We start from the raw sequence: 21,867 nt of genomic DNA, 5'->3' as shown, positions 1-21,867 counted from the left end.
AACAGCCACTGGAAGAAAAAAAAGTTTTTTGCTGATACAAACTTCTGTCTTGGCCTCTGAACACAGCAGTGAGACCCGATAGTCCTTGTGCGTTAATTTGCCTACAATGTATACTGTGTGTTTGTGTGTGTGTGTGTCTGTGTGTGTGTGTGTGTGTGTGTGTGTGTGTGTGTGTGTGTGTGTGTGTGTGTGTGTGTGTGTGAATAATGTAGAAGACAGTGGTCACCATTTGTTTTCTGCTTCAACTCCCTTTCTAATTAGAACAGTACTGTACTTCACCCTGGGAATGCTTCTATGCTGCAACTCAGAGCACACACCAGATCACTCTGTGTGTGTGTGTGTGTGTGTGTGTGTGTGTGTGTGTGTGTGTGTGTGTGTGTGTGTGTGTTTTTCTGGGACATACGCCAAACTTAAGTAGAAAAACAGCAGCATCAGTGCCTTTTCTTTTAGTTGAGGAGACATGATTTAAAGCTATTTCCTGCTATTGTTCCCATCGTTTTTACCTTCTCCAATCTCTCTGCCTCTCACTCGTGCTCTCTTCGTACTCCTTGATTACTTGGTGTGTATTTTTTATTATCATTATGATAAAGAGACATCTGCTGATTGTATTATAGCTGGAGATGCACAGTGATATTCTGTCCATATATTTTATTGGTTAACTTTTATAGACTGGTTTGATTTATGGTATTGCATTATACTATAATGGATTTATGAATTTGTTGACAGTTTGAGTGTAACTACACTGATCCATTCTATGTGTTTCTCTGACTGTACAGGGCATCTGTACCAGATTTGTTTTGGTTGGTTTTGAAGAGAAGAAAAAAAAATAGGTTAAGACGAAAGTTAGGATTTTGGAGCTAAAAATGTTTTTTCAGATTTGTCATCTTTCATTTAGTCGATAGAAACTAGGGTGCAATTTTTGTCGCCAATCGATGTTGCGGCACTCAAAGCACAGACCCAAGACAAACCCAGACATATCAAAGCTCTCTCCATCAAATGTCTATGCTGTGAGACACCAATATGGCCAAACTGTTAAGACTTCATTCCTTATAGATGGATATTACTCGAAGCTCTTATAAAGTAGACAGAAAATAAATTGAAATAATAGAAAGAAAACCCACTGTCGCCTGTGCCCTGTGTAACTTACTACTCTGTCCTACATAAATAATCTCATAGAGAGTCCAGAAAGGATAAAGAAAGGATAACACAAGCAAAAGGAAATCAACAAAAGATTACTCACAAGTGCTGTTTTAGTGAGGTCAGGACATTTTCATACCCCTTGAAATTGGGCCTCGTCCTTCTGGCAAGAAAGTAGCACTCGGAGGTTTTCGCAAAGCAAACCTTGAGACGCAGCAAAGATTTGCATGCATACTTACTCTCATACTTTTCAGATCCCATCCCTACATGTGATAGACATCTTTTCTCAGGGATTTACTTCCTCTCATTGATCAATACGATACAACAGGATGTACAGTAGACATGGAGCCATTAAAGTGTTTATTTGTGAAATTGTGAAAAAGCCTGTAAACAGATTAACAGCCAGTCCCACTGGGTCATTATTAGACCCATTATGTGCATTAGACTCGCCCAAAACTTCTTATTGGCATCCGGCTCCAGTGTGTTGGCGGGGTGTTTGTTTACTCACATGCTCTTATGCTGGATCATGGTTGATCTTTTTTTTTCTGGGATTTTAGCACTTCCTACAGTATGTATGCTTATACTGTATCTCTTATACTGTATATCTCATTTTGTCATTGTTTTTTTTAAGGACTATAGCTCTCAGCATCATTGCTTGTCTCACTCTGCAACAGGTCAACAGGCCTGTTTGGACCGTGTTGCTTGTGTTTGTGTGTGTGGCTCGCACCTGCCTGTCCTGAATGCACCTGTGCTGAGCATTGGAGGCGGTGTTACAGAAAAAGCCGTCCCCAGCCATAATGATGCATCATTAACATCATTTAAACGCAGACTGAGAACATTTTGTGCGCATTTTCAACTCCATCTGATTCTTTAAGTTGTTGCCTTAACCCTCTTCCTGCACGTGGTTCGAGCACGTATCCATGCTGGTGATCCTGCTCAACTGTGTGACTCTGGGGATGTTCCAGCCCTGCGAAGACGTCACCTGTCAGTCGGAGTGGTGCCGCATCCTACAGGTCAGTGGAACACCTTCGCCCTTATAACTGGGCCCATGAACACGTTATCTTACAGTTTCTGTGTGCTTTCTCTTGATGACACAACATTTACCTCAGTGCTACCTATAACGGCAGATTTTATAGAAGGCTGTACAATGTGGACACTCCAAGTGTATCCATATGGCAATAATGGCGTGGGACAAGGTGTTGCTACCTTGGTGACATGTTTGAGGTTCTTTTACATAAACCCTTCTCACTGTAAAGTCATGTGCCATGTTTTGGTATTTACTTAACCAGCTTTAAAAGTCAGCATTAGTCAGTAATGTGGAAAATCCAAAGGTAACGTCACTCATGGGGGCAAATGCAAAGCACGTATAAGACTAATGTATTGCAAATAAGCCTGATTCTTTTTCACCAGAGATTGCATTTTTTTGCTTTAAGTTGCTGTTATGTGACAGGAAGTGCAATAACAAAAAAGGGAAACAAATAGTAATGAAAAATGCTTTCATTCTTTTTCTTGTCTCATTTGGTTCAACATGCTCATACTGTAGTGCAATGTTGATTCCTGGCACACTGAGATGGGCTCATTATATTCAAATGCAGACGTTCTTTTTTTGCTGTACTAGATGTCTACTATAATTAATTGAAACACAGCCATAACCATGCTAAGCCAGAGCTATTCCCTGCTGGGATGAATCTAACTAATGGAGACAAGAATTTATTTTCAGACCACCTCCACTGGCACTTCCACAGCTTCTTTGGAAATGCGACTTGAAATTGATGAGGAAACTTAAAAAGGACCTGACCTTTTTCTGTTGGCAAGAATGTAATTTCCTCATGTTATTATTGTTGTAATTCTATTTGTGTTTGTTTTCCTCGCCATCTTTCTTCAGGTATTGGATGACTGTATCTTTGCTTTCTTTGCTGTGGAAATGGTCATCAAGATGGTGGCCCTGGGAATCTTTGGCTCCAACTGTTACCTGGGTGACAAGTGGAACCAGCTTGACTTCGTCATCGTCATGGCAGGGTTAGTATCCCGCAATGTATTTTGCCCATCGCCACATATTGCCTGATTTTCTCTGTCATCTGCAGCTAGGCAACAGCAGTCTGCTTTGAATGAAGTAACATTTTGCACAACACAAAGTAAACAATCAGACAAATGTGATTTCACAGAGAAAGAAGCATGCACAGACACGTACAGTTTTTGTGACAGAGGAGTAAATATGGCTACCTGTAGCTCACACATGATACAGATGCAAGTGTTAATGCCTGTGGGTGTGTTTATATATCTGGTTGTCCTCACAATATCCTGTCATTGGCAAAATAGACGTTTCCCTTACATACAGTAGTTGTGCTTTGTCTTCTTTCTCTGTTTCATCCCATCTAGCAGAATAAGAGTGCAATGATGTGGATGTATGACATTCAATTCAATTCAATTCAATTTTATTTATAGTATCAAATCATAACAGAGTTATCTCGAGACACTTTACAGATAGAGTAGGTCTAGACCACACTCTAAAATTTACAAAGCCCCAACAATTACAGTAATTCCCTCAAGAGCAAGCATTAGCAGTGGCTATAGCGACAGTGGCAAGGAAAAACTCCCTTTTAGGAAGAAACCTCGGCAGACCCAGACTCTTGATAGGCGGTGGGGCATATATCCACATCAGGCGTCACCACACTAGAACGCTGCAGTCGCCCCATATATTGTAAATTGCGTCTTTAATGGCTCCATGCCATCAGTGTGAAAACAGTCAGCCAGTTAAGATCTACTTCCTCAGAGATAAGAGATATTCAGTACAATATTTACCAATCTGAGCAGCCTTAACAAGCACCTATAAGTAACATAGACTAATAATTTGGAGTCTGGAGGAGTACTGTATGCTGTTCTTAGGGTCAGCTGCACACTCCGGGGCCACTATATAGGTTGAAGAGAGGGCAGGACCCAATCGGCAGCAGACATTCCTTTAGATACTCCCACGCTCCGAAGGCTGAGCCAGTATGACCAAACATACTCCTCATGCAGCCAGTACAATCACAGGGCAAGGACCAGAACACAGTTGAGACCATAACTGTCTCTCTCTGCCTACATGTCGCATTTACGATGTTTGGGTGCTGCAATATAGACTATACAGAGGCAAAAGCGCATTTGATTCTATGTAATTAAATACCACATGCAACAGTAATTATGTGGGTAGCTGTCATTATGCATAAGCATTCTTATATTTTTGGTGTTTTTAGTTTTCTTGTTTTTTGCCTCGTGTAGATATATCGGCATCTGTATGCGAGTACAGAACATAAAGTAAAAACTCCTGCTTTTCTTTGAATGTCTTCAGGGTGCTGGAGTACTCTCTGGATGGCCATAATGCCAGTCTGTCAGCCATTCGTACCGTCCGAGTGCTCAGGCCACTGCGGGCTATCAACAGAGTACCAAGTAAGTCCATGTTTGAACCTTTGCAGGGATGCTTTTTTCATCCGGTCTGCACCTGATGGTTTATCTTATCTCGATTAGCGATGAGCTCATTTGCTCTTTTGTTCAATGCTAACAGTTTAGTGCACCACAGTGATCCACTTAACTAGCTAGCCAAAAGACTGTTTTCTTTTCTAACCATCTGAATACATTTAGCCGGTAGGACAGAAAACGTTCATTACAAGGTTTGAAAAGGCAAATAAAAGCATTTTCATACTTTGTCTATACTATGTAGCATAAATTATCTGCTGCAAAATGCTTCCTTCCCCAATACTGACAACAATATCTTATTGTAATGTACACACAGCACAGGTAGTTTAACTTCTGTGAATTTTACATCATATTACATTTATATTTTTCGATTATCCTACACAAAACGCCCTGAGGTATGAGGATTTAACCTACGCTCACTGTGCTGTGTAATGTTAGTCACCTGTTATCATTCAATTAGTTTGCACGAAGTGCTACTGAAGCAAAACCACACGGAATATATATATATATATATATATATATATATATATATACTGTATATATATATATTGGTGTTTTCTCACTACTTAACGGTGAGTTGACCAATGATCCAGGACTTGGATGTTTGCTTTAATCTCACTTCCAGAGCTTGTACCGTGCCAGTGCTGAGTGAGAACTTGCACATAGTTTGTCATTTTCCTAAAAGCTCTGTGACAGAAGGGGCCATGAATCTATAGCTAAAGCGAATCACTAGACAATGGTGTCATAACAATGTACAAGATTATTAACCAGCATACATTAGGCACGCGGCCAAGGTGTTTTTTTTTTCAGGTTCAGGCTGCCAGTACCGGTAGCCATTTTGTTAAATACACTTTTCCTAAACGGGTGTTTACACTGTTTTTCTTTCTTATTTTGTTGTTGTACACAGCTGTTTCAGTCTGTCAACTAGTTTAGTATTGTTACTTTAACTAATTTTATTGTTAATAAAACACAATTTATAAAAAAAAATGTAATACAACATTGGATAACCCATGAGAGTATTGTGTGTGTGTCTTTGTGTGTGTGTGTCAGTGTCTGCGTTAATAATGAGCCCGCTTCCCCAGAATAAGCCAGTTGTTAGCATGCGACAGAATGAACCGCGATTCTTTCACATAAATAATGACGTTATATGTTTGTACAGGTGTGTGTGTTTGAGTGTGTGTTTGGGTGCTTTGGGCACTGCAGATTACCCAAACACAATCATAGAGCATGGCAGGTTGTCTGTTTCTCTCAAGCTATCATCACAAACAGTCTCATACACAGACAGACACACACACACACACACACACACACAAACACACACACACACACACACACACACACACACACACACACACACACACACACAGAGTATTGTTCTACCTCTGTGAGGACTGACAAATTAACATTAACATTTGCCTTATTAATAAGCTAACAGCAGCCCCAAGAAACAACCTTTACAGCCATGGACAAGGTGAAGTGAAACTTACATTATTGTAACAAGTTTTCAGTTGCTCCCTGACGGGTCTGACACAGGGCGGTAGATGGAGAGAAAAAAGAGATAGAGAATTACAATGAGAGGTATTACTTGGGGCTGGAAACTCAAGGTTAGTGTAAATACAAACAGACATAAACAAAGCCCTCAGACTCATATAGTCACAGGTACACACAAAGACACCCTGAGGATGTTTAACAGCAGCTTACTTCCTTCATTTGTCCTCTCTCTTTTCGGCTCCATCTCATCTTTTGTTTTCTTTTTCATCTGAAATGTGATCAGAGATAGAGTGTTCGCGGATGCGAGCCAGCCAGGCTAACAGCCAGGCTAAAGGCTTTCTTTCCCTACTTACCGTCTCTGTCTCTAACCATTCTGCGATCACTCTGTCTTTGTTTGTCTTTCTGCCTAAGTGGATGGGAAGTATCCATTGTCAGACAGATGTTAAATTTGTTTTTGTGCTGTAGCCTAGAAACAGTGAGCAGCACTCTCCGGGCACGACAACAATTACTCTGTAAACCACAGAAAAAACTACAGCTCCCATTAAAGAAAAAAAAAAACTACAAGAGCGGTAGCACAGGGTAATTTTAAATTAGTTTGATCCAAGATTCTACAGCATTCATCCCTCTCTGTTCTGCTGTCATTGCAGACATGTCTGAGCTAGCCGTGACCATTTTAGCCTGCAAACATCTAGGGCTTGTTTTTGGAAATGTTTTTTACTGGATCTATTTGTGTTATAAATATTAAATAATTGTTGTTCATATTGAAAGGGGTGATAGAATGATTATATAGGGTATTTCACGCTGTTCCTTAAGGTCTCGGTATGTAACATTGGTTGGGCTGAAAATGGCCCGGGTGCTGTTCTATGCTACCTAATACAACCCTGTGGAATTGCACTAGAAAGAATCAAGAGGTTTTCTCCCTTATATGGTATGAATGAACATGAATATTTAGATGAGCTGTGCGCTGATTGGTTGGTTTACAACAACGCATGCTGCTGCAACATGAGAAGAGCTACCGCTGACCTGACGGAGCTTCACGACCGGCAGCATGGTGCTCTTTACCCAGCGCACAGTCATTTTTTTTCTGGGGTAACTTAACCACTAACTACTGCTTACCTGGAGCACCACGACCGGCGGCAGCTCGCGATGAAATGTGAAAAGTGTCAGCATTCCCTGTACAGCCTGGAACACTGCATTTACGACCCTGGTTCATTTTCAATATCCTTGAAAAACTTCCAAACTTTCTTCTTTGTAATTCCCCTGGAAGTGCAAAGCTCGCAGCTAAACTAGTGTCTGACATCTACTTGACCTACATTCAGAAGACTAGCTGGTTTCAGACCAGTGGTCTGTAGCTATGTCAATTTTGGGGCGTGACAAAGGTACATACCAGAGCCAATTAAGGTACAGCCACTGACTATTAGCTTCATTGGGATTTGCCCGTTTTCAGAGGCAATTTCAAATTGTGAGATTTGCATAGGAAAGAGGTGTCAGTGGGACTTTGAGGTTCTATCTATGTATGTCCTATTTACCCACCGAACTGTCGTTATTCAACTATGACAAGGTAAACTCGGTTTTGCATTCTATCACCCCTTTAAGTTATTATTCATTGAAGAATGTTGTTTCCGTTTGCACAGAATTCTGATTATCACTTCACTTGGAAAAGATTTTGTTCATCATAGTCATTTTCCTGACTATAATGACAATGAATTCACTTTAAAATATTTAATTACTCCCAGATCTAATCTAAGAAGCAATTTCATAACTTGATTACAATATATTATCATAGATTAAGGCCAAAATCCACAATATTGCTTCTCTCTCCAACACATCAAAGAAAAAAGAAAAGAAAAACATTTTGACTTAATTGAGGATTTTCTAAATATTCCAATATTTTTCTCTTTGTCTCTTTTTGACAACATTACCCCCATCACATCTTACTGGCTAAAATAATTTTGTATTGCATAGCAATATGAATGTATTTTTTTTTTTTTATTCATACTTTAGGAAACTTATCCCTGTAACATGACCTTCTGGATAGGTTTTCCCTTCTCTGTTTCAAATGCTCTCATCGACTCTGCCTCTTGTGCGTCATTAGATTGCATTAGTTTAATTAAACCTACCAGAGTGCATTGTAACTCTGGGAGTGAACATAATGTCACTCGTTTTAAATCTCTTTGCATTTTCTAATCCTGTCTGTGTCGTCAATATACTACTAAATAACAACTCTCTACCTAAAATAGTGTGTATGGAGAAACCATTCATATTCAGTGCTAAGATGTTTGTGTTTGAGCAGACTTCTCTATATGAGGAATATTGTGTACTGTTTAATCAGTGTGTGCATGTGTGCATTTCTATGTGCTGTATTCACACAAGTAGACAGCGATACTCTAGTGTCTCTGAGTATTGCTGTCTACCTTAAACATACACACAGACATATTCTTTTTTTTTTCGTTTTCAGTTTTTATGATGAGAAATATGCGTCATCAGAGTGTGTAAGGGTTTTTCATTTTGCCCATCTGTATAACCTCTATTTTGTGAGAATTGGGGAAACAGCAAAAGAGGAAAGACTGTTGACAGATATAAAAAGGCACATATGTTAAAAGTGGTAGATCTCAGTCAGAACACAGGATAATATCAGACAGATTGGGGATGAGACAATGATTTAAACTCGGCATTTCATTGATTTTTCTTGTTTTTTATTCCACCCCAAAGCCATGACCATATCTCATTAGAGCTCTGGTGTGATGGATTGACCCTAACCTGCCTGGCTGTCACATATCTCACAAAAACACATTATCTCACATGCAACTCTAAGATCTGTAGCTGGTCTGTGATCAGTAAATCTTTAAGGCCTTAATCCCACATACATTGTGACATTTGTGAAAAATCCATTTTAGGAGATTTCATGCTTTGCCACTATGTAGAAAATATGTTCTGGACAGTAACTTTGTGGCTAATGACTGTACATAGACGCACTCATATGGATAAACACAAATAAGATGATGCACCCTTACGCTGATGAGCCATTCCCTCTTACTGGGGACAGTTAGTACTTCACAAAGCAACACATAAAAAATCCACCGTCAGGACTCTTTCTAAACTTGTAAACAAGAGGGAATGAAATAATATCCACATTTTGCTCCTTGCTGCATTCAAACATGCATAAATAATGAATGATAATCTTATCCATTAGTGTCTGAGTTTGATTTCCCTCTGACTTAATGGAAGTGCATTTATTAAGGATAATAGCTTAGATAATATTTAGCTGCTGTCACAACATGCATAAAGAACCTTTGGTGAGTTTAGTGCAGTTAAGGCCCATCCTGATACCTGTAAAACTCCCAAACCAACCAGAGCATTCTTTTTTTTTTTCAACCTGTCACTAAATGATAATACGTTCAGGGAAACCTTTCTCCTGCAGTGGCACAGCACAAACTGTCTGGAGATGAGATTTTGGAGACTCAAAAAGATTTCAGTTTGAATATCATTGCCACGGTCAAAATTAGCAGTGACACTACGGAATTGCCGTACTATAAGTGTGGTCATTGTGACAAGGCTGAGTCATATGTGAAAGGGGACAGCTCACGTTGTGAGGGACCTCAGGGACTAGATCCCTAACTCTTGTGACGCTAAACACATCTGACAAGTAGAGATGGATGCTGAATGCGTGTGGTTAGATAATACTAGCCACAAGGAAGAGTAGAGTTCAAACCCCAGAGGATGAAATACTGTCAAACTGTCACTTCCAGTATTTTCATCACTTGTAATTATATTGGCTGTGGGGATGAAGCTTACAAGATCAATAGAGGTCGTCGGGGTGTGCAGTAACCAGAGGGCTAGTAGCTTGATTTAAAGCTCAACTATCTATCATGTATGTGAACACATAGTTACACATAGTGAATATTTCTGATGGTATCTTTTCCTTTTTTTGACCCACTATGTAGGTATGAGGATCTTGGTGACACTGCTGTTGGACACCCTGCCCATGCTGGGAAATGTCCTTCTCCTCTGCTTCTTTGTCTTTTTCATCTTCGGTATTGTGGGAGTCCAGCTGTGGGCGGGGCTACTGCGCAACCGCTGCTTCCTGGGAGAGAACCATAGGATCATAACGTAAGGAATTTGGCATTGTGAAACAGTATTTGCATTTCCTCATTTCATTCTGGACCGGAAGTAGCACAAATGGCCCCTAGGAAAACGTCTTTTTTGGTCCATATTTCACTCTAGGTTAGATTTGACGGAAGAAACACTTTGATGAGAATAGGATTTCAGTTCTTTTCCTTGAGTATACACATATGAATCCCATAAAAATAAAACCTCCCTCAGAAGTTGCAATACATTTTTAATTTCCCCCCAAACAGAAAAAAGTCCATCTGCCCAACTTTGCAAGTGCTGTTCTCCACACCCATATGGTGACCAGCACTGCCTCCAGCATGCACACATGGGATCTTCAAACATGCTCAGATCACTTAACTCAAACATGTTTCTTTCTTTCTTTCTGCCCTTTTCCCTCTTTCCTTCTATTTACATCCTTCCTTTTCCTCCCTCTGCTTCCCTCTTTTGCTCCGTCTTGTTAAGAGTTTGTTTTGAGTTGTCATATGCTGTATCAGTCAGATGTTGCCTGCAGCCAAAGGAACAGACATTGTAACTTACAAGGATGTAAACCACTGTATGGCCACACACACACTCACATGCAGAGAGAGCAAGGAGAGAAAGAAAAAGACCATACAGAGAAATGCAGATGTGGAGTGAGATAAGGCTGTAGTCTTAGCCCCAATGTTATTCAATATATGTGCAACGACCTTGCCTATTATTTAAAAAAGTCCAAAGCACTAGTTCTAAAACTCCTACAAAAATAAATAAAACTCCTCTTGCAGTTGATGTGGTTCTCACGTTTTAAGAATGTTCAAAGTAAAGCCTGAATATATTACAAAAAACTCAGATGTGGGCTTGAAAATGATAATGTTCCAAAACAAAATAAATAAATAAAAATGTACAGAGAGGAAAACCAGGCCAAGACAATTCAACATCTATCTGGGTTTAACCAGATTGACGAAATAGAAGCGAATGACCTATTTCCTTCTACACTGTGCACATTATGAAACTATTTGATAAACCTGAGCTTCCAGATTCATCTTATCTTGTAATACATAAGATACATCTTATAAGAGAATAGAGAAAACAGGCATTCATGCACATCCACAGACAGAAAGAAAGAGCAGAGTCACCAATTTAGCTGTGGGGATTGAAATTATGCAGAAGAGAAGAAGAAAAACTGCTTCAGTGTCCACAACCGCAGGAAGCCACAAATGTCACTTAGACATCCTTGAACTAATTCTGTTTTGATGTAATGGTACAAATTGTACCATAGTTAATGTTGCTGAATCCTTCCTGTGTGTTAGAGAGAAAGACAGAACAAAGAGAGAACAGCGGCTTAATATTTCATAGCCAAGGCTGCTGTGTTTTCTCTCACTGAACAAATGTCTGTCTGACCTCCAGTACAATATGAATCTCGACTATCAGTGGTGAAGTACATTTACTAAAGTACTGTATTTGAGTACAATTTTGAGGTACTTGTACTTTAGAAGTATTTTGATTTCATGCTACTTTATACTTCTGCTCCATCACATTTCAGAAAGACATATTGTATTTTTACTTCCCTACATTTATCTTAATTTAAGTTACTAGTTACTGTACAGATTAGGTTTAATAATAGGAGATATATTCAACAAATAAATTATGATATATCATTATAGGTTTGTAACAATGCATTATGTAATGTAATATGTAATGAAACGTCAAAATGTAATAAATGTATACTGAACGCAATATGTAATAAATTTATTGATGAAAGGTAATACTAATCTACTGAACAAATAGTATATTTTTAAAACTAATTTTGAGTCACCATGATTCACGCTAGAATTCATAAAATGAACATGACAATTTTTGCGAAAAAGAAAGTGCAACCCCCACATTTTGTAAGAACAGCCATATTATGTCATAATTGCGGAGAAATGTATTACATACTGGGTTCAGGCTTTTATTACAGAATGCGGCAGATTATTACAGAATGCGGTTGTTATTAAATAATGAAGTGAATATTTATTACATTTTGACATTTTATTACATAACGCATTGTTATTACATAATGCGTTGTTATTACATAATAATAGTTTGTAACAAGGTTAAGATAAGATTTGATCCCCAGGTGGAAATTCACAATCATACCACAACATTAAATTGATGTACACAATAATGCATCCAGTAATTATAATACAATGGAGGGGTTTCAGGAAAACATAAATAGTAGGCTACAGCAACAAGCAAACGGGTTACAGGGGGGAAAAGGAGAGGAATGGCTGGAACATAATTGGAGTCGATGAATAGACAGTCTGGTAAAGAGTAAGATCCTTTCTCAAACTGGTTCCTCCTCACTAGTACTTCAAGAGGGGGTATTACTCTGCACAGCGGCACACTCACTGTTTTGGAGGGCTCTCCATTTTGAAGGGGAAGGCAAAAATAAGCAGGTAAACTGTGGGATGCAAACCACTTTTTACCATGAGTAAGAAACAGATAGATGCCTTGCTCACTGCAGCTTTTGAGTTTTTACGTGCTCTTTCACTTTTAAATATATAATAATAATATTATTATATAATAATAACCTCAACATTTTTTGCCTGTTTTATTAAATAGTTGGTATTTTCTCTTTTTAAATTGAAGGATGCAGACTGTGGGCCCTATCTTGCACCCGGCGCAGTGCAAAGCCCGACGCAAATGTCTTTGCTAGTTTAAGACTGACACAGTTATCAATTTCCTGTCCAGCGCCCATGTCGTTTAAATAGCAAATGCACCTGCGCCCATCTTTGCGCCCATGGGCGTGCTGGTCTTACAGGGAGGTGTGTTCAGGTGTATTCTTGGCGTATTGCTATCTTGAGCGGGACGTGATCGCGCCATTGAACAACAAAAACCTGGTCTAAAGTCAATAGTGCAGCATTCCATTGTTATTTTAACAGTGAATTAGTAAAATGCGCCTAAAATATTACGATGCAAATCCGCCATCATAATAGCAATGCGCCAAGGTACAAACGCGCTGTCAAACTAGCAAAAGTGGATTTGGACACGCCCTAAACGCACCTGCGCCATGCACTTCAGGCCGTGCGCTTAGATCGTTAAAATAGGGAGTAAGTAAGTCAAAGTAAGACAAAGTAATGGTTTTCCTTTTGTTTTTATTATTGGAATTCCTACAAATTCAATGACATATCATTTTAACCCAACAAGAGAGAATTTGAACAAAATTAGATATGACAAAGTAGCAAGAAAAATTTACTTTTCAATTTTCCTCCATTTCACTGGCATCTTTTTATTTATGAAGCAGTACTAGGATTACTTCCTCCTTATCTGAATGCTTACATCCTCCCAAGTTCTGCAGGGACATATCACTTGCGTTCACAGGATCTGTTTTTATTGTCCATCCCTAAAGCCCGCACTGACTTTGGCAAAAAGGCTTTTAATTTTGCAGCACCATCTGCATGGAATCAGCTTTGGAATGAGCTACAGTTGAAGGAGTTGATCTCACTTTATTATTTTAAAGACTTTCTAAAAGACCTTGCAGAAAGGCAGTCTGTCTGTCATTGTTTTTAAATTGATTTAGGACCCAGATTTTCTTTATGATGACATTGGTGTTTGAATATGATGAGTGAAAGTGTGTCTATGTTTTTATTTCGTTATTGTCTTTGTATTTATTGAAACCTAGCTGCTGCCACTTGCCAGGACACTCTTGTAAAAAAGATTTGTAATCTCAAGGAGTTTTTTCCTGGTTAAATAAAGGTTTGAATGAAAAAAAAAATGTTTGGCTCAAGCAATAAACATCAGTGTCACTCATTGAATGAGAGCCTGGTAGTCCACTTCCGCTCCCCACTTTGGGATGGCTTTGATTTGGCAAACCCTACATGTGAATGCACAAACAGAGGTGGAGTAAATCGGACAAGGATGTAGTGGAGTAACACTGGACTCCCATCTATACAGTAAAACTGATAAAGAGATTCAACTGGGTGGGGACAGTTTATTTCAAATACTATAAATTACTTTCATATAATTTACGATAAGAGTGTAAATCACTGACTGAGATGCTGTGGAAGAAGAGAACACACAGTCTTAATATAGACTCAGTATGAAAAGAGTGTGGGAGTAGTAGTTGGTCTCTGTTGTTCACTAAAGGTGGTTTGTGGCAAATTCAAAGTTAACATCTGTGATTGGATGTGTGCATATTTAATAAGCTCAATGATGTATCCACTCTCAGTAATTACACTTTTTGCTAATATCTACTTCAGGTTTCTATGCAGGAGCTTACCTGAAATAGCACCATGGATAATCTGATCCTGTTTATTAGTTAAATTAAAGAGCAGTTAAAAACAATAAAACATATAAAAACAGATAATACAAGATTTTATGACACTAGTGTGGGACAATGTATGAACCATTGCTATATACACGTAATCCACTCGCAATCCTTGCCGTTCCCAAAATGGCCGGTCTCACTGGACTTACTTTTTAATTGTCATTAAATATGCTTACATAGATTGTCATACAGTTCTAATTTTCAACAATGTAACTTCAGTAACAGTTAAAAATATAAAAACAGATAACATACGAGAATAAAAGTTACAGTGCAGTATAAGAAGGGAACAATTATATCTTGACTACACTGCAATTATACCTTGAAAGGCACAATAGGAACAATAAAGAAAATTTGTCTCGATGCAAGAAGTGCAAGCAATATTTTGTAATTTTCTGAGAAAGCAAAAGGATTATACTTTGACGCAGTCAAGGTCCTGGGGAGGATATGTATATTTCACTTTTGAACCTTGAGACAATGACTTAACCATTCCTGAATGATGACAAATCAGTATTAGACTAGTCTTAGATTATTTGATTGGAATAAATCAATGTCCTGCTTCTAATCACAAATCAAATATTCAATATATTCTATTAGATCCTGACAGTGGACATAAATCAGTTCTCAGTGTATCTACAGTGTATTAATAATTTAACCTACTATAGAACTTGCAACAAAAACCAAACACAAATATGCTAATACATTATCGTAATGCTATATATATCCTTAATTAAGGTATTGTAACAACATGGCCATTTGTTTTTGTCTTTCCATCCAGAATGTACAACTTGTCCATAAGTGAGTACTACATGTCCGAGGAAGGTGAAGACAGCCCATTCATCTGCTCGGCTCCCCGCGAGAACGGGATGCTGCGCTGCAGCAGTGTGCCGCCCTACACGGAGGGCGGGGTTGAGTGCACATTGCCCGCTCCCCACCTAAGTTCAGCTCTGATCGGAATGGGTGGGGCCAGTGTTAACGGCTGTGTTAATTGGAACCGGTACTATAATGTGTGTAAGCGCGGGAACTACAACCCTCACAAGGGAGCGGTCAACTTTGACAATATCGGCTACGCCTGGATAGCCATATTCCAGGTAAGAAGGGGGAAATGTGCAGATTTGGATGTAGAAGCAAAAACACGGAGATAAAGGTGTTTATTATTGTTTAGGAAATTTTGTTGGATCATTTATTTTGAAAAGTGACAACACCAGGCTGAAAAGCAGTGTTTTGGTTTCCTCTCTGGTTGAAAGTTTCAAGCCAATTTCACACAAACACACAACACTGATGTCATGGGGTCCTGGAGTACAGTACATCAATTCAATATGAAGTGTAGAGTACAAATAATGAGGTACTATAGAGCTCTGGGTGCTCACAGACAGCTACAATATAATTCCTCCACGTTTGGACATCAGGAGAATCTAAACACTGATCGGCTTTTGCGACACAGCGTCACGCAAATATGTCACTCAGGTTGAAATATTATATGACTTTTCCTTCCCACAGTCCCTTCTATTCCCTTCTAATAGATCTGTGCAGCACCCACTGATAGACCTGCCTTTGTGTCTAATAGACTTTGACTTGCACTGCATGACTTTCTCAAAGACACACAAGCATGCAGGCTCCCACGCACGCATGCACACAAACACACACACACACACACACACACACACACACACACACACACGCCTGCATGCTTGTGTGTCTTTGAGAAAGTCATGCAGTGCCGTGTTCTTAGCTTGCAGTTAGAAAAGAAATCATTTGTAATGGTTGAGCAAGCATTACTTTGAGCCTGAGGTGAGATTAGTTGTTTATCCAGGTGTTTGATGTTACGATCTGTAGTATATGTTAAAGTAGTAGATGCAAATCATGACTGGAAAAAAAGTACACATTAGCTGTGGGTTTGGCCAGGAGGTAACATGACCAGCCATTTCTTATAGTCTGTGTCTAAAATTTGTACAATTTCTATATTGCATGTAAATTATAATGCATGCAACATTAAGTTGGAAATTCCTCTACAATTTAAGAAACATCTGCAAAAAGTATTTGTGGTAGCCTAGACGTTATTATTTGTTTATAAAAGAACCATTGAAATTATCAATACATAATACAATATATATAAACTTTATAAATTATAGAGTGTGGTCTAGACCTACTCTATCTGTAAAGTGTCTTGAGATAACTCTTGTTATGATTTGATACTATTAATAAAAAATGAATTGAAAATTGAATTTGTTGATAAGTGAATGGAAACAAGAACACAGAAACAGTAAAAGATTTGACAATGAAATTAAATTAACGTGTCTGAGATACAGACACAGAGGGAGAAAGATAGAAAGTTAGTTTAAATAAAGAGACGGCTCTCCTGAATGTAAAATTAGTTGCTTGGCTTGTTATCCCAGTCTACAGCCGTGTATTCCCTCAGTACCTGCAAATATAAAAAACCAAACATAAATTAAACATTTCAGTGCAGGGTTTTGAAAACATTTCAGCCAGTGGTTCCATATTGAGTTGATTCAGGGTTACCCTTGGACTCCTGTAGCTAACAACTAGCTGTTAAAAAGTCAAGTTGAGAACCCACCACAAGCGCGCCTGCGGCTGGATTGGGTCATCACCTGGTGTGTGATAACACTTGATTTTATGGGAGATTGCCAATTAAACCTAGAGCTGGGCAATGTATCGATATTATATCAATATCGTGATATGAGACTAGATATTGTCTTAGATTTTGGATATCGTAATATCGTAATATGGTAAAATTGTTGTCTTTTCCTGGTTTTAAAGGCTGCGTTACAGTACAGTGATGTCATTTTCTGAACTTACCAGACTGTTGTAACTGTTCTATTATTTTCCTTTACCCACTTAGTCATTATATCCACATTACTGATGATTATTTATAGAAAATCTCATTGTGTAAATATTTTGTGAAAGCACCAATAGTCAACAGTATCGATATCGATGTATTTGGTCAAAATTATCATGATATTTGATTTTCTCCATATCGCCCAGCCCTAATTAAACCTAGTTCTAACCCACGGTTTAAATGGAGTGACCTCTGTCAACGCTAAGAAGAGAGCACACGAGAAAGGAGCAGAAGTGACAGTGAAGGAATAATAAAAATAAGAGTGGGAAAAGGGAGAAAGGGAGAAAGAAAATATGACGTGAGGTGGAGGTGGAGGAGGGTTGGGTGGTTTTTTAAGTCATTCACCAGTGACAGCTAAGAACTTACTCTCTGATCCACCTGTATGTCATTAGTTTGTTACAGGACTGCGCACTACATCTGATCTTAAAGGAGCACAAGATAGGGATGGCCTGGGGGTCACTGAGTGATTTGTTCAGGTTATCGCGTTTGTGTCCTCTCTTAAATTAAACCAACGTCAGCTGAGAATGTTCTCTTTCCTGCAAAGCATATCGTTGACTTTTGCAACATGCCTTGACACAAGATTAAGATTTGTAGTATGTTACTACTCAAGAGATGATGGTCCTTTATGAATTCTCCTTCCATTTTGAGAAAAAAAAGATATGGACTTTTAATGCCACCAAAATTCCAATTCTTGATACATTGTATGTGTAAGGGTCAAATGGTCTTACAGTACATGGCTAGTACTAAATATATGTATGTTAGGTCGGATTGCTGTTTGTGTAATCTGTTTGTTTGCACAATGATTACATTTTACATCTTATTTTTGCTCACTCTTTTGTTAATCTGTTGCAAGATGAGCACTCCAGCAGAGAGCGGATTAGTCACGTCTGTCTTTTTTGTGTGTGTGTGTGTGTGTGTAATAATATGCATTTGTGGTGTATGTTTATGATAGCTTTGTGTATGATTCTTACAAAAGTATGCATGCATGCACACGCCTGTTGGCACGTGTGTTGTGTTTGATGTGTTTAGTGTATTTTTGCTCTTACCCTTGTTGCTCTGGCAGTTCGTGTTGTAATGTGTAAACGTTGAGGTGCGAGTGTATTATCGGATTGGTTGAGCTGAGCCACTGCTTTCATGTCTCAGCATTTTGACTGCTCATTAGCATAGTGGCTACATGAAAGAGCTGCATCAGTCCCCTGGTACAAACATGCATGCACGCACACACACACACACACAGAGACGTACACGTATGTTGGAGAGACACCACAGGCTTTCTTCAGAGGAATAGCCATTAAAAACTGAATTGAAAATGTGCAGCATCTGACTGCTGTGTACTTTGAATGTCTGTGCGCGCGTGTTTGTCATATGTTTTCAAAGAAAAAGCAAAAAGCGATGGGCAGAGCCACTAAAGAATGTTTTTTTTTTTTTTTTTTACTTTTCTGTTCACTATAATACAATGTCTGTCTCTCTGTTTTTTTGTCCCCACCACCAGGTCATCACTCTGGAAGGATGGGTAGATATCATGTACTATGTCATGGATGCTCACTCCTTCTACAATTTTATATATTTTATACTGCTCATTATTGTAAGTACTCCCTTGTATTTATTTGTTGTTGTTTTTTTCAGTTCTTTTGTTTTTTTAATATTTGAATTAAAATAGCAAGCTCAAAATGTGCAGCACAATTAATTAAAAGCTACATATTTGATTGGGTCCCAAATTTCTTGCCCAGATCTACATAGACCAACATGGGTCTCGTTTGAAACTGAATCAAGAAAAATATATCATTGTAATCCTGACTTGCTATAGTTTTCTAAAATAAGCTAAAGCTCTAAACAGTCCTTCCAGAAAAATGGAAAAATTTTTCTGTGATTGTTGCGGGCAAAAATCCTTGATTATGCGACACGTTTTCTTAAAAAATGCGATGGAATATGCGGGATATTTATGCAATTTTATGCGATGAAATTGCGGGAACTTGCAAAAAGTGCGGTTTGATGAAAAAGAGAAAAAAAAGTGATTCCCCCAACACCCTGCTTTTTCGATGGTTGCGTAATTACGTCACTTCATAACGTTTTCATGGCAACAGGTGTTGTGTAAAGTGTAAAGTAAACACAACATTTTTCAACTTTCTGCTAAGATATATGTGTTTTTTTTGCAACGAAAATGCGGGGATTGTGAAATCATGCAAGCCCTGCATATTTTGCGTGAAAATCTGCAATTTATGCGGCAAAAGTGCAGCGTATTTGAAAAAATGCGGCCCCTGCATAAATATGCGGACTTTGGCTGATTATGCATTGAATTATGTGATCGCATAATCGCGTTTTTCTGGAGGGACTGTCTAAAATAAGAGTATCAGCCATCTGTAGATCCTGGTTTTGCACATGAATTACAAGTGGGTTCAGAATATGAAGTTATGTGTGCCATTATGTTTACATCTACTATTGAACTTAGCACTGAAATATACTTTTCTTTAATCCTGCTCCTCTTTACACAGCTCTACACAATCTGCAGCTCAACAAAGATGCATATGTAACATGTTGCTGCTGAAAGATATTTTTATGTACTTGCATTCCAGTGCTGCTTTGAAATACCCAGAATAACCTTTTGAAAGCAAGCCAATAGACTCTGCTTGGAGCACAACTCCCCTCTGTAGAACCTCGCAGAATTCTGTATAATTTCACTCTTATCACGCTGTTGTTGGCGTTTTCAAAGATCCCAGCTTAAGCTATATTTCACAAGGCTGTATGAGCTCCCTACTTGCCTGTCGTTAAATGTAAAAGTGCTTCATATTCATTCAAAGGGGGAGAAGGAAGGAAAAAGTGTTTGGGAGAGAGAAGAAGGGAGTGGAGGAAGGGCTGTAAGAAAAACAAAGTGATTAATATAGAAAGTGGGTGAGACAGAAAGATAAATGAAAAAGAAATAAAAAAAGATTAAGAAAGTGCTCCTTTAATTTCCTAGCGCTCTTTCAGTAACATCCAGTTATGGCCTGTTAAATAGACAGAGATGTCCAACTTCCTGTCAAGGCCGTCTCATCAGAGCATGATTAAATTTCAAGATTTCTAAGCAATGATAAAAACAAAGTCAGTTTTATCATCCCAGAGCTGGCCAAATTTCTGGATCTTATCTGGCTTCTTGTTGACACAGTGTTTTATTACACTTTTAATAACACCTTGAGGAGGGTTGACGTGATGCAGTGAGTTATTCCTTAAATAAAATATTCACACAGTAGTTTAACAGCTAGGGGAAAGGTTTCACTCATACTGTATGTATGTAACAGCACTTAAACGTGCCCTGCCACATGTATTTCAGTATTGTATGCGGTAATGTCTGAAGTTCTACCATGGACTCTGTAACATTTTTTGTGGAAAAAAAATGCCTTGGTTACCTTGTTTCAAGCCATTCTAGCGTGGTATAGAAAGCCTGCAGGAAGACTCAGCTCGATTTGTGCCAGTTCTCATTAATATTCAACGTGCTAAGCTGCTTGTCTCTGATTGGCTAACAGCTAGCCAATGAGAGCCTGGCTATCAGCATCCTTTACCCAGCACAACTGGGCAAGCTCATGAATAGTAATGAGCTCAGGCAACACCACGTCAGACTGATCAGCTTTTGAAATTGGCCTGATTTCTCCACTTATTTCTTTCCAGTGGCTAGAGCTGACAGAGGAGGTAGCAGTTCATTTTCACATTCACAACATAACACAAACACATGTGGACCTAACATATTTCAAAAACTACAAGTAAAAATGTTTTTGTGTGGCAGGGCACCTTTAATAGAGTGTGTTTGTGGGATGACAGTTTACACAACTGCTCCTATATTATTTTCAATGCTGCAGTTGTATTACTCTATTCTTTACCCCCCCCCTCCCCTGACCAGGTGGGCTCTTTCTTCATGATCAACTTGTGCCTCGTGGTCATCGCCACCCAGTTCTCCGAGACAAAGCAAAGGGAGAATGCTCTGATGAGGGAGCAGCGTGCTCGCTACATGTCCAACGACTCCACGCTCGCCAGCTACAGTGAACCAGGCTCATGCTACGAAGAGATGCTACGCTACATTAGCCACCTTTATCGCAAGTTCACGCGCAGACTGCAGAGGATATACTCTGGATGGCACAGGTTAGTCATGGGCTGCTTTTGTGTGAGTAATGTGTCGTAACAGGGTTACCGCGGGGCCTTAAAAAAGTCTTAAATTACCTGAAGTATTGTGTTTTAGGTCTTGAATAATTTTAAACAGGTCTTAATTTTCCTACGTTCATGCAACGCTTCTTTCTTTCACTAGTCCAAATCTAATTTCGCTGTATTACGACAACAAATGAGACCAATATGCAACTTATATTGCAGCCAATCAGCTTTTGTGTTATTTGCACAAGTCTGTTTTGTGGATTGCACCACAGACATGAAAAACAGATTTAATTCTTCGGCTATGGGGAAGTACTTGGCTTGAAAAAAATCAATTTAGGGCTTAGTTGATATTGAGATAACGGTCTTAAACTTCCTTCATAATGATGTTAAAAAGTCTTAAATTTGACTCTGTGAAACC

General features: G+C 38.8%; 1 protein-coding gene across 1 annotated transcript in view; it reads left to right on the top strand.

The window, feature by feature from the left end:
- Positions 1 to 21,867, top strand: part of cacna1ha (calcium channel, voltage-dependent, T type, alpha 1H subunit a) — a 126,011-nt gene that overhangs the window by 59,809 nt on the left and 44,335 nt on the right. The window contains exons 3-9 of the mRNA XM_028599135.1: positions 2,039 to 2,150; positions 3,023 to 3,156; positions 4,466 to 4,563; positions 10,026 to 10,191; positions 15,255 to 15,567; positions 18,826 to 18,918; positions 21,205 to 21,443. Of these exons, the coding sequence (XP_028454936.1) occupies positions 2,039 to 2,150; positions 3,023 to 3,156; positions 4,466 to 4,563; positions 10,026 to 10,191; positions 15,255 to 15,567; positions 18,826 to 18,918; positions 21,205 to 21,443 (1,155 nt within the window). The remainder of the gene's footprint in view (positions 1 to 2,038; positions 2,151 to 3,022; positions 3,157 to 4,465; positions 4,564 to 10,025; positions 10,192 to 15,254; positions 15,568 to 18,825; positions 18,919 to 21,204; positions 21,444 to 21,867) is intronic.

This window comes from Perca flavescens, chromosome 15 (genome assembly GCF_004354835.1).
Source record: "Perca flavescens isolate YP-PL-M2 chromosome 15, PFLA_1.0, whole genome shotgun sequence".
Lineage (NCBI taxonomy): Eukaryota > Metazoa > Chordata > Actinopteri > Perciformes > Percidae > Perca > Perca flavescens.
Note: the sequence above shows the minus strand (reverse complement) of the source record. Positions and strands in the feature narration are given on the sequence as shown.